A 13,898-nucleotide genomic window follows, 5' to 3' on the forward strand; every position below is an offset into this window, starting at 1 on the left:
TTTCTCTTTTAATACCTATCATGTGAAAAATGGGATCGGCGTTCCTGTCAAAATTCTTATTTCGTAAAAATGTGAAGCGACCGAGAGAGTCGTAAATTCGAAACGTAAGAATCGCTTGATGATGATTTGTTGGCTTTGACGTCAGACGTAAAGCCCGCCGGAGGGTGGAAAGAATTATTTACTCGGGGCTTTCCTTACCTTGGCTGGCGTCATCGCCCGGACCGTTAGACAACCAATAATACGTGAAATGGGGGGGGGGAGCGTTGTTACGGAGCGCTTTGCATTCATGGTCGGTACCGATCTGAGCACCGCCATTAACCTTAGACTCGACATTTTACGAGATGAATCAATAGGTTTCGTTCGGGGCCACCTTTAAGTTGAGGGAGGTCATTTTGGCCCAGGTCCAATAACCAAGTTGACTTTCGACTCTATTATTACATGGCGGCGGGACCCTGGCGTGACGCGTGCGTATGCTGGCGCGCCATTTCCATCAACGGTACGATGTTCCATGGCGTCGAACATGTTTCATGTGTGGAAGTCTTTGTAACGTTGCTGTCCTTATGTCTTAACGATAAAGAAGGGCCCCATTGTATGATTTTCAGATATATGGCGCAAGTACCAAACAAAAGATTGTCTGTGGTCGGTATTCGTATGACAAGGTTAATACCACTACGTTAAAGTTCATAGGGGTTCTAGTAGGCTAAGACCGCAAGCCCGCTCCGTCGGGTTATCCCTCGCTACCGCCGACGTTCCGTCAGGATATGAAAAGCCCACACATGTAATGAGTTCGTCGGTCGATATTAGAATATTGGGGCGCGCACGTGGAGGTGTCAATCGCGTTTCCATCAAGCAATAATCTGAGATCCCCGAACCCAATGTCACTCAAATCCCAAATCAATTCGGGGCGACTGCGGAAGCCGCCTTCCGCCGCAAATCGATAAATCGGATTACCTCATGTGAAACTCATGTTTATTCATCGAATAAAAAACCTTTTAATGCAATATCAAAGGATCTAAGCCCCGCGATTGACTCCCGATCGCCGGAATCGCTCCCCCGATCGCAGAAATGCTAAAAGCGTCGCATCGTTACATCGCAATTCATTAAGCGCGAGCACGACACACATGCAGATTCGCTAGACGGTCACGCCATCTATAAAAAAAGCTTTCATTTAATTAAGGCGGCAATAAAGCAGCGAAAAGGGTATTCGCCCCATAAAACTTATCCCAGGGCGCGTTATTAGATGGGGCGTCGGTGTTACTGCTCGGCACCGTTAAATATTTACGGACATTATAAAATCTGAATGTCAAATTTGATAATGTCGCCGTTACGGGAGTCTTAAGGGTTATTTGCGCGATTATGGGCCTGCCAGGATAAATAAAAGAACGGGCGACGAGTACAATGCGACGCCGATGTTTGCTGACCTGGATAGGGTTGCAGAGGCTTTGAATCGAAAGTAAAAATCGAGTCCGGAGAGTTGAAGCGCGAACTCGACGCTTTCGGGTATTTTCAACCAGTCAATGGGGCTTGTCGGTGAATCGTGACGTCACGTGCACTCGATTCTTCCGCCCGCAAGATCCGAACGCGCGGTTTTGGACCCCCATCGTGGCGTCCCGATTCGAAATTACGAATTAAACGTAAATAACAAGGATCGAAGCGCGCTTTGACAAATTCGCCTTATGCGTCAGTTGTGCACAACGCGGGCTAATAAAACGGCGAGCTTATTAAACACCCCGTTATTAAGTCGGCACGCCCCATATTTCAGCGAGATTAAATTGATCGGAAGCGTTTAAATTTCCCGCTTTCGAGCTATTCAAATTGGCCCAATAAAATTAAACAAACGTTCCACTTGTTCGCTCGCTGCTTTCCTAAGGACGTTTGATTTGGCACGCGTCTCGACTATCCTTTCGAATAAAAATTCGTTCAAAGAACGTCCGAGTATTAAATTTGGGAGCGAGTGCCGTAGCAGTGCTTTGATTTTAAATTAGATTGCCTGTGCCCTAATTGAATTAACCCTAAAGAAAATAGCTAAACGGGCGAATCTAAGTAACGAGGGTAATAGGCGACGTTTCAGGTGAGTCTAATCGAATTAGAACACTCAAGCTGTGCAAAGAATAACTACAGCAATTCGAGGGTTAGCGCTTCATTGGGTCCTCCGCGGAATGCGTGAACCGGAATTACCCATGTCGAGTCGTCACTTTAATCGGATTTGGGGAGGAACGACAAGGACTTCTTATTTAGTAGGTTTTCAATAGATTGGATGTTCCTTGCCTGTGTACTCTGCAGACGCATCGATTTTTCGATTAGGGTGTATTTTATGCTTAGCATTTGAATTATGGCCTGCGTCGGATTTAGTTATTATGTGGATGATGGAGCTACTCGGGGATGTAGATGTAGACCGAAACTATTTGCGGTTGTAATAACCGAGAAATTTATCATAGAAGTTCACAGTTTCGACAGTTCAAAAGTATGCGCTGATTTTCCACAAAACTAACACAATCACTTGCATTGTTTTTCCATCGATAAACCTCTAGGGTATCGTCGAAGGTTCAAATTACTTGTTCTTTTCTTAACAACAGCAACTATTAATTGACGTTATAATAAATTAAAGCGCTTTGTTCACACGTCAATATCTTCCGAAACTGTGTTACCAGCCGTGTACTTTCGAGGTCACTTTGTCCCTGAACACATAATCGCCCGACTCCCGAAGTCGATAATTTTCCCTCGAAATTTTACGACGGAACTGCGCTCAAACTTTCCAGAAGTTCGACAAAAGTAACTCCGAGCTTCCTCAGAAACGAGAATTATCTTTGAAAAATAAGAATAAGAAGTGTAAGACGCTCCAACCTGACGACGCCATGTTTAATAATTAACCCAGAAGCATCTCCGATTAGACGCTTTCGGACGGAAAAATATTACTTTCCTCTTCGTAATCAGAGTTTGATTAAACCGGGAAAGTCCACTTGAGACGTGCTTCCATAATGGATCTAGACTTTTTGTTAATTTTATGAGTTATTAGCACGGCGAAGTGTCCCGTTTTTATACGAATTACTTCCGTCCTGGGCGGTTTATGGTTGGGTATTTGCATGTCTACAACTCTTTTAAAAGTAAAAGAATTCAGCGACAGAAAAACTTTTGTTCGATTTTCGTCGTGAATTAAAAATTGCGGTTTTGTCATAATCCACTTTCAAGTTTTATGCGGAGTGGTTTCGAGACAATAACAACTTTTACGACTTGAACCGCAGAACTGGCAAAAAATAGTACTCGTATAATGAAATGCACAACATAACCCACAGAAGTCCCAGCCGGCGATTTAATCAATTCGTCAGTGGTTAGAAAAGGAAGAGTCCGAATGCGGACCTTGCAACAAGTTGGATATTAAAGCCCATACGGTGGTCACAAACTGACCCTAATATCGCCGATCCAGATATACCCAATGAATAATAATTAGATCGGACCAATCAGCTCGTCGAAACAAGGAAAATCGTCCCGGTTTTGTCCGAAGGATAGTGGGATTAGGGCTACCTGAGGACTCTCTTCAAAATACAAACATAAGTAATCGATTCCGTCCCTTCGGTATCGATATTCCCTCGAAATGGAGCCGCTGTCAACCGAGCGCGACTAAATTTCAGGTTTCCTCTACCTCCGCGATTTTTCCGGTCGTGCTTCCAATAGCTGCCGGAGAAATCCGGTGGCGAATAATGAAAAATTAATGCCCGACGGGTGGCCATTTTTGAGTAATAAACCCGCGCGCTCGAGAGCGTCGTCGCAACACCAAGTCGTCGTATTTTTCCCTCCTTAACAAGGACCTCGAAAAAAGCGGCAAACCCTCGGATGTTAATTAGATTTACACAGCAATGAGTATATTAATAAATTTATCAGATAACCGACGGCGTCGGCCGTAAATTCTCTTAATGTAGCCTAATTTGCGAAGACCCTAATATTTTTCGCCGCCACGTACTCCAAGAAAACGAGCCCTGCAGGCGTCCTATTCCTATCATAAAGAAGATAACCGAGATAACGCGGCGTCTATAAATATCTCGAGCTTAGAGAACGGAAACAACGTGTGATAAAGTCCGAGGAGGCGATTGATTGATGCTCCGAAACTGGAAACAGGTTTTCTGTAATTTTTTCGCCGGAATTTCTCCTTCATGCTTCCGCAAAGGTCAACACCGGGAGGATGTGTGTTGAGTTTCCAGAGTAATCGATAGTGTGCCTGACTCTGTCGTCATTTACATGCGCCTGGACCGGCCCCAAGTCCCCGACATGTGACCGCAAAGGGCCGGAAATCTTGTGGTATTTAATTGCCAACGCAGGATCAGACGGCTATTGATCCCGGAAAGTCCTCTACACGCCAAAAAGGAGAAGTCAGGAACTCTATCGGGACGATCTTAATGAGCTCGGCGCATCAAAAAGACGCGCAAATATTTTATCGGCCCCTTGAATATTCCATTGTTGTTTTTGCTGACTCGGCGCAATTTGTCCATTTTTAAAAACGCTTCGACAGGGGAAAATTTGCTCGGATGATTGTCGTTAGTAATGCATGGGACGGCGTAATTAAACATCCGGTGCGTGGGGGCACGCATTTTTTATTAATTGCTGCTTTTAAATGGGGGCTGGAGAGCTTCAAAAACAAGCCGCCCCGAATTAACGCGCTTCGACGATTGCGATGTTCCCATCACTGAAGGCAATTTTTCGTCGTGCTCTCAAAATTATGACAAGTGTGTCAATTTCTCAAATATATAAGGTAAGACTGATATTGGCCTACTCTCTAAGAAAATGAAGGGCGAGTGCTGAAATCAGTCTTATTTTGGCAAGTACTAGCTCTGCCCATGCGTCCTATATTATTTTAGAAGGTGTATCATTTGCCAAAATCACTCTTATAACAGCAAATATTCGCCCCGCCCACCCATCCTCTGTTTTTTTGAAGGTATATTATTTGCCAAAATCACCCTTATCTCAGCAAATATTAGCCCCGCCCACTCACCCTCTATGTTCTTAGAAGCTATGTCATTTGCCAAAATCATTCTTATCTCAGCAAATATCACCCCCGCCCACCCACCCTCTCTTTTCTTAGAGGGTATGTCATTTGCCAAAATCAGCCTTATCTTAGCAGCTACTAGAAGAGAGGGTGGGTGGGCGAGGCTAGTAACTGTCAAAATACGACTGATTTTGGCAGATGAGATACGCTCCAAGAGAAGAGAGGGTGGGCGGGCGGGGCTAGTACCTGCTAAGATAAGACTGATTTTTGCAAATCACATATCCTTTAAGAAAAGAGAGGGTGGGTGGGTGGGGCTAGTGCCTAATAAGATAAGACTGATATTGGCCTATTCTCTAAGAAAATGAAGGGCAAGTGCTGAAATCAGTATTATTTTGGCAAGTACTAGCTCTGCCCATGCGTCCTATATTATTTTAGAAGGTGTATCATTTGCCAAAATCACTCTTATAACAGCAAATATATGTCATTTGCCAAAAACAGTCTTATCTAATCAACATAACGATAGAAATTTTCGAAGAAACGAAGCCTAAAATGACTTCTAGATGTCGAAATCTACAAGAAAATGTTTAGCTAATTTTCGAAAATGGTTGAAAAATTATCAAAAATGTCAGAATCAGTCATATCTTATAAAATGCTAGCCCCACCCACCCACCCTCTGTTTTCTTGGAAGATATGTCATTTGCCAAAAACAGTCTTATCTAATCAACATAACGATAGAAATTTTCGAAGAAACGAACCCTAAAATGACTTCTAGATGTCGAAATCTACAAGAAAATGGCTAGCTAATTTTCGAAAATGGTTGAAAAATTATCAAAAATGTCAGAATCAGTCATATCTTATAAAATGCTAGCCCCACCCACCCACCCTCTGTTTTCTTGGAAGATATGTCATTTGCCAAAAACAGTCTTATCTAATCAAGATAACGATAGAAATTTTCGAAGAAACCAAGCCTAAAATGACTTCTAGATGTCGAAATCTACAAGAAAATGTCTAGCTAATTTTCGAAAATGGTTGAAAAATGGTCAAAAATGTCAGAATCAGTCATATCTTATAAAATACTAGCCCCACCCACCCACCCTCTGTTTTCTTGGAAGATAATGTCATTTGCCAAAAACAGTCTTATCTAATCAAGATAACGATAGAAATTTTCGAAGAAACGAAGCCTAAAATGACTTCTAGATGTCGAAATCTACAAGAAAATGTTTAGCTAATTTTCGAAAATGGTTCAAAAATGGTCAAAAATGTCAGAATCAGTCATATCTTATAAAATACTAGGGTCATCAAAATTGATTGAGAGAGTTGGTAAACCTGAACTTGAGTAATTTGGTTTATTAAGTTGTATAAAAATATTAGCTGCTAGATTTGAAGTTTCAAGTTTCAAATTTCAAAACTCAGTGGCGTCTTTTTTCGATTTTTTTGGTAAAAAAAAATTAGTTCTCAGATTTGAAGTTCCGAATTTGAGATTTGTTCGACTGCGTTTCCTAATATGTGAGTAGCAATAATAGGATGCACATCGACCAAAGCGATTCGTACAAACATTAAAACCGTTCGCAACTTTGCAAGAAGGTAACTTTTGTATCCGCAACTGATTCAGGTGAGTTCGACAATCAACCCCCAGTTCTCTTGTCACGCCACTGAATTCATTGCCACATTACCTTAAACAAATCTGTTATAAGGTTGACAAACTTCACGACAAAAACAGGGAGTACCAACTCTCTCAATCAATTTTGATGACTCTGTACTGCTGCTGCATTCAATATTTTCTCAATAAATAACATAACATTAAAGTGGGTTTTATTTAAACGCAAAACAAATTTGCTGAATTGCATTTCTCTAACGAATATGCAGAATTGCAAAATTGTCAGCTGTGGGATTCGAACCCTCGCTCTCTCCCGAGAACTTAGTTGTTTTATTTATAAATCTGTACTACTCTACTTGAGGGGATAGTGAGGATATAGCACAACACAATCACAGAACGCCTTCGGACAAGGTCAATTGAGGTCAAATTGGGCTAGGAGCCCCACTATATAACTACTGTCAGCATACGTAATAATAGCGGATGCTTTATTAATGTAATCAATACATCTCGGCGTCAGTGGCGTGTCTAAAATAAAAATTGAAATTGAGTTCCATAGGTCACTGGGGAGGCCAAACCCTGCGAGATTTCTCAAAACTACATTAATCCCCCGACCTCGCCACCCACGCCATCAATACCATAACAATAATTAAATCGCGCCGTCGTGATTTATACGAATCCGGCAACATAATTTGCGTGAGACAGAAAAACAACTTGGAAACATTAATTTTTCCCATGGTAATTTATTACGGCGCTAGCTAGCGCGCACTCGCCGATAATAAATCCCCGATGTCCATTACCTCCGAGCTTCCATTTCGAGAGCGTCGCCCTTAATTGTCTTCCGTTTCTTTTTTCAGGTGCATGGGGGGCGATGGGTGTCGGTGCGACTGAGGGGGGGCTTCGTAGGCGAATGCCGCTACGACGTGCCGGTGGTGGTGTGGCAACGGGCGCCTCTGGGCTGGGTGGCAGGGCCATGCGCTACTACCGCCTCTGGATCTACACCTGCAACACCGCACTTCTGGCCGGCGCTCTAGCCTTCTGCGGGGCCGCCGCCAGAACGGTCCTGTTCGACTTCAGGAGGTCGCTGGTGCCGTCGCTGACCTTGTACCAGCCCTCCTTCCTCTACGCCTACCTGGCGCTGGCCACGCAAGGCGGCGCCCTCCAGCTGCTCGGGTGCGTGGCCGCGCTGCGCCTCTCCGAGAAGCTGCTCAACGCCTACTGGATGCTGCTGCTCGTGCTGCTGTTCGGCGACGTCGTCCTCGGCGCCTTCTGGGCCTTCAAGTTCCCGCGCATCTGCCAGGAGCTCAGGCCCGAGCTGCGAAGAATGTACGGGTATAGATTCGATTATCCTCGTTTCTTTTTACGTTGGCGTTCAGGTTCCAGGACGAGTACGGCGGCGGCGGCGAGATGACCGCCATGTGGGACCGCCTGCAGGAGGAGGACTCGTGCTGCGGCGTGAGCGGCCCCGCCGAGTTCAACAACAGCCGCTGGGAGATCCCGGCCAGCTGCTGCCTGGAGCCGCCGGTGGCCAACGGCACCAAGTGCGCCAGGACGCACGCGTCGGGCTGCGACGAGCGCCTGCTCGCCTACCTCAAGGCGACGGCGTCGGTGCTCGCCATCCTCGGCTACTGCGTGCTCGCCTTCCTCAAGCTGTGCTTCCTCGGGATTCTGCGCTACGAGATCCGGGAGATGATCCAGAAGATCCGCATTCTGAGGACGGAGATGGAGCTGACCAACGCCAACGGCGCCGTGCCGGGGGCCATCCGCGCCGAGAGCGCCGAGAGCGAGCGCGAGAGCCTGCTGGTGCGGCCGGAGAGCGCCGCGCTGCTGTCGTCGCCGCCGACCCAGACGAAGAACCCCAACGGGAACAACAACTACGAGATGCGGGAGTACAGGAGCCACGAGAACATTTGACTAAAGTATCGCCTGGAGGGCCTGTTCAACCGCGGCCGCTGGGGCCGCGTGAAGAAGGGTCCTCTGGCCACGCCCCTGGAGGAGATCTTCAAGCGCAAGCCGAGGACGAGCCGGGTCAAGGACGACCCGTGCTGAGCCGGCGATTTTGTATGATAGCGACGCGGTAGTGCTGATTTTCACACACGTTATACCTTTCGTTTTGCTTCTCCACATTCCTCAGTGTACAGTGTATATAGCGCGACGAACTACGGACTACACAGTGGTGAATCCAAAGACCGGTACCTTTTCCAGGGAGGAGAGTGACACTGTCGAAGGACGCTCGACGAGTGTGTTTATATGAGCTTATTTACTAATAGTGCCTCGCCTTAAGCAACTTAGGAGTTTGTCGAAGTGCATTCTGGTCTAAAACGGCGAAGTTTGCGTTTGCTAAGAAGGGTTTTTTTTCATCTCTCTCCTCGTACTCGCATCGCATGCCTTCAATATTATCTGATCTCGGCTTGGTTCAGTTCATGAATGAAAAACCGACCAGTCGGAAGTAACGAGCTGCGGCGGCCGACCAAGTTGCCAAAAGATCCCTTGATGGATCGTAGAAGGATGTTTTGTAAGAGCCGGACGCGCAAAAACGGAACGGAGGAGAGATAGAACGGCCGAAACGGCATATTCTAAGTGACGGAATTTATACCACGAGGTATCTAAATGTGCAACTAAGGAGAGACAACGTAGAGGGAGATACTTACAAACGTGGAGTAGCTTAGACCATTTCACTCATAGAAAACACCAACAAAGCGAGTCTTTTCTTAAGAATGAACATAGAACAGAGACCAGTCCTTCGGGTCAACGTTGCTACGTCCACGCTTGCGGGTATTTCTCCAGAAAAGGGCGGTTTTCTCGACTGAGCAAAATCGGAATTTGACCATGATTTATTTTCTAGAGAAAAATAGTCTTACATGCGGCCGTAGGGGTTGCCACCACCAAGCAACCCCCACGTGCCACCCTAACATAATATCATTACTCTAACTAATAGACCTAATAATAACATACTAAATACGCAGTTATAAACTAAAACAGACACTTATTACAGCTTATTAGGGCGTTCTAAGTAATGTAAAGTACAAAGCCGTTTTATATGACGAGTAGAGTTAGAGACATTGTATCATAATTAGACTAACATAAAACAACACTAAAGGAAAATCACGTTTAAAACTAAATGCCTAGATTAGAAGTGCTATAACCATTATTATTAAACTATATTCTAACCATAATTTAAAACGTTGTAAATTTAGGTATCTAATAACTGAACCAATCGAACACCAAATAGTTATAAATATTGATAAAATGTAAATTCGATGTGTTTAGTGTACAGAGGGGCGATTTATTATCTCGATAACGCGCAAATAAATCATCGCCCTTTTAAATTAGATGTCAACATACTAACATGAGAAAAAAACAACGAAAAGAACAACCGAGTCGGTCGCTGCAGCCAACAGAAAAAAATTCACTAGACCAACAAAATTATCGACTTTATTTAAGCTTCCCGATTGATTGGCGCCACCTAGAGCGCATAGATTTTATGTATCATTGTTAAAAGAGCTATTTCATGTTATCACACATGTACAAGATACAAGATGATGTATATATCTATTTAATAAAGTGTATTGTTAGTACTTACCTTGATTTCCTCCACCTGTAGCTTCACCGAGCAGTCCAGGTTGGAACCCCCGATCACCACCTTCAAACCCACAAAACCATTATTATTATTATTATTATTAAATAACTATCTAACAGTCTCTCGGTGGCGTAAAACGCAAAAAACCCAGTTTCCTTGATCTATTTAGCTCCAGCCAAGCGATACAATACAGCTTTACGCCGGCGATTAACCCCCTCGCACCAGCGACCCATAAATTCGAGATGAGCGATTCGAACCCGTTCCAACGCGCCCATAAGGCAATTAGGGATGGTTCTTGGTCTTAATTGGCTTTCGTGGGAGGGTTGCGAACAATAACGGTGTGAATTACGGCCACAACACCACCGGACACACACACACACTCGCACACACACATAAAGAAAAATTTTATTGGGGCGGTTTAGTGTGACGTAAAGTTCAGAGTTCGAACGTCGTATAATTCCAGACTGTTTAAATCTAAAAGGGGAAGAATTCCGGGATTTGTCACTGCCAGTTCCACCCTCTTCAACGCATTACACCGTCGTTGGCTCGCGCTTAATGGCGTTAGAGTTACGTGAATAGGTTATCATTTCTGGAATATCTCACCCTTGGCATGATTCCGCCGCACTTTAAATTTGATTTTTGGACAAAATCCGGATCCCGGAATGAACTTCTCCCGGATCCTAGTTAAACTTAATTACTTGCTTGCTGCTCCTGCTAAACTTCGCCCCAGGAGGCCCACGTTCGACTCTATTACGAATAAATTACAAGTAAACGAAAATCGTGCCAGGAGGAGAATCTTTCTGCTCGAGCGTGCTCTTATCTGAACGCGAGCTTATTTGATATTTTCCAACCCTTCTGGAGACTCTTTGTGGGTGCTTGAATGGCCCGCATAGTGCCGATGGATAATTACGTGTGGCTTTAGAAGCATTCAAGGAAAATCCGGGTCCTCGAGTTTTTATTTATCTTGGGTTGTATTTCTAAGCTTTCAGATGCGTCGAATTACACTATACAGAGCGATTCGCGATTCAATGAATTTTTTTTTTCGTATTCGACCAGCTGCAGTGACAGAAATAGGATCCATCGGTCAGAGGTCAAAGCAATCAGTAGCAAACGGTTATTATTTCATCGTGTTTGTTTTAATTACCGTCGACGTAAAAACTGGTTTCAGTTCGCCCCTGCGATTCCGAATTTAGCCCTCACGAGAAACAATCTCGATTTAACCATCTGGCTAAATTAACTTCCCTATTGTGCTCCACACACGGTGTATTATTGAGGGTTTTTCTCCCTTTGTTGCGATCTCTTGCGTTTCACCCTTGACCTGCCTCCGAAGCGACAAATATTTGCTTGGAACAAATTGCAGAAATGCCGTTTCGAGCGACTTCCACAATCAACATAAAATACGGAAGAAAAAATACAATTGAACAACTGCGAGACACGACATTGGGCATTTCGAGGGACCTTGAACGGGAAAAATGCGAGGACTGGAAGATCTATTTACACGAACAAAGCTTCGGTAATATCGGCTTCGGGTGTAAAATGTGTAAACGCGTTTCAACGAGGAAATTGAGGTGAGTTCATCGTTTTGTACCTGAAGCAGAGATCTCATGTTACAAACGAGCGAAATTAGATTACAAAGGACCGGAACGAGGGAACGCGGGAGAATTAGAGGAAGATTCCGGATATTGTTGTTGCGACTTATTCGAAGGAGTGGAATTGCGGTTTTTTGAGGAATTACGAAAAGGAAGCTTTTAGTCAATTTCACACGCAAACCGCAACTTGGTTTATTTAAGTAATTCGCTGTTTGGGGCCGGATTTCGTCTTTGTGAGATTGCGAGGCATGCAAGGGAGATTGACGAGGGTCTGGGAGTGGGTTTACGGGCGAAACGTGTTCCTTTATGTTATCGTTAACCTCTTTTCTTAACTTTTTAATCCGCGTTTTCTACTAACGTTATTGTGGCTATAATGTGGCCAAATTGGGTAAATCTATTTTCGTGGAGTTTTAGCTGTGTCCTTTAGTAATCATGGCGTCACTTACAAAAAAAAGATGACGTCATTTCAACCTATTGTAAGTAAATGTCAACTTAAATGTACGGCGCGTTTGTTTAAAAATTTGTCTTTATTACTTGCTCAGCGTAAACTAAGAAAGCATAGTAATCGACTGCATCGAGCGACTGGATACTTTCACGTTTTCTCGACGTTTAATACCCCTAGAGTACCAAAAAATAGGTCTCCATTTCCGTCTGCTTATTGTCAGTCTGTCCGTCTGTGTATCCGTTTGTCTGTCTGTGTCGGTTTTTACTAGACAGATAATATCCAAAACTATGACAACAATGGAATGACGTCATCTCCAAATTTTTCAATAGTATGTTATTTAAATTTCATAAAATAATGTACTCCTCATCTTGTAGTTTATAAATCCGTGTTGGGAAAAAATCAAAATTGTATAACAACTCCAGGAACTGATGATGTCATTTTACAATTTTGTCCAATAAATGTTATTTAAATGTTAACACAAGTTTTGTTCTAAACGTCGAATTTTTTAGAAAAATAAACAAACTTTAATAATTTTTCGATTTTTCGGCTTTTCGATTTTTTGATATTTCATTTTGGGAATTCTTCAGTTTATCGACATTTCGATTTTTAGAATTTTCGATTTCTTGATTGTCTTATTTTTTGATTTTTTTTTTAATTTTCCGATATTTTGATTTTACGATTTTTCAATTTTTAAATTCTTTGAATTTTCCATTTTTAAAATGTTTCGACTTTCAATTTTCCAAATTTTGACGTTTCTAAATTTCCTATTTTTTAATTTCCCAATTTCTCGATTAATCGATTTTTTCATTGTTCGACTTTTCGATATCTCGAATTTTTGACTTTTCAATTTTTCGATTTCTCAAGTTTTTTATGTTTCAATTTTGGAATTTTTTTTTCCAACTTTCAAATTTTAGATTTCTCATTTCGACGTTTCGATTTTTCAATCTTTCGTTTTTTCGGCTTCTCACTTTTAGATTTCTTGGTTTTTTCGGCTTTTAAATTTTTCGATTTTCAGTCTTTTGATTTTCCAATTTTTCGATTTCTCGATTTATCGAGATTTTATTCGATTTTTTGACTTTTCGAGTTTATCGGTTTTTTTAAGTTTAAATGCTCCAAACTATGGATTTTCCATTTTTTCGATTTTGGGCTATTTCGATGTTTCAATTTTGCAATTTCGATTTTCCGATTGCTCGGTTTTTAAATTTTCCTAATTTCACAGTTTTTAGATTTTACAATTTTTCAGTTTTTTGATACATATGTCGATTTCTCGATCTTTCGGTTTTTCTACTTGTTGGTTTTAGATTTTTCAATTCGATATTTCAATAATTCATTTTTCCGGTTTTTAAACTTTCCGACTTTTCATATTTTCGATATTTTAATTTTTCAATTTTTAAAATTTTAGATTTTTCGAATTCCAGATTTTTCGGTTTTTCGATTTTGGCCTACTTGGATTTCTCAATTTTTCGACTTCTCGATTTCTCGATCATTTGAGGTTTCGATTTCTCGGTTTTACGATTTTTCTGTTGGATATTTCAATTTTTCAATTTTTCGAATTTTTGATTTTTCAATTTTTCAGTTTTCAGATTTCGATTTCTCGATTTTTCAAGTTTTCGATATTTTAATTTTTCTATTTTCAAAATTTTTGATTTTCCAATTTTTCGATTTTCAATTTATCGACATTTCAGTTTTGGGATTTTTCAATTTCCCAATTT

The 13,898-nt window shown here is 42.4% G+C and overlaps 2 protein-coding genes across 3 annotated transcripts in view; one reads left to right on the forward strand and one right to left on the reverse strand.

Annotated features, from left to right (window-relative positions):
- LOC135136999 (CD151 antigen-like) overlaps positions 1-8,571 on the forward strand; it is a 128,672-nt gene extending 120,101 nt beyond the window's left edge. The window contains exons 4-5 of one of the 2 annotated variants that reach the window (XM_064066523.1): positions 7,430-7,904; positions 7,949-8,571. In XM_064066523.1, coding sequence (XP_063922593.1) covers positions 7,444-7,904; positions 7,949-8,486 — 999 coding nt within the window. In that variant the 5' untranslated portion in view covers positions 7,430-7,443 and the 3' untranslated portion in view covers positions 8,487-8,571. The remainder of the gene's footprint in view (positions 1-7,429; positions 7,905-7,948) is intronic. The other variant, XM_064066525.1, reaches the window with a different exon arrangement.
- LOC135136995 (uncharacterized) overlaps positions 1-13,898 on the reverse strand; it is a 216,917-nt gene that overhangs the window by 179,977 nt on the left and 23,042 nt on the right. The window contains exon 6 of the mRNA XM_064066517.1: positions 10,156-10,215. Coding sequence (XP_063922587.1) covers positions 10,156-10,215 — 60 coding nt within the window. The remainder of the gene's footprint in view (positions 1-10,155; positions 10,216-13,898) is intronic.

This window comes from Zophobas morio, unplaced genomic scaffold (genome assembly GCF_036711695.1).
Source record: "Zophobas morio isolate AGI-343-1 ecotype UQ-CSIRO unplaced genomic scaffold, CSIRO_AGI_Zmor_V1 ptg000028l, whole genome shotgun sequence".
NCBI classification, from domain to species: domain Eukaryota; kingdom Metazoa; phylum Arthropoda; class Insecta; order Coleoptera; family Tenebrionidae; genus Zophobas; species Zophobas morio.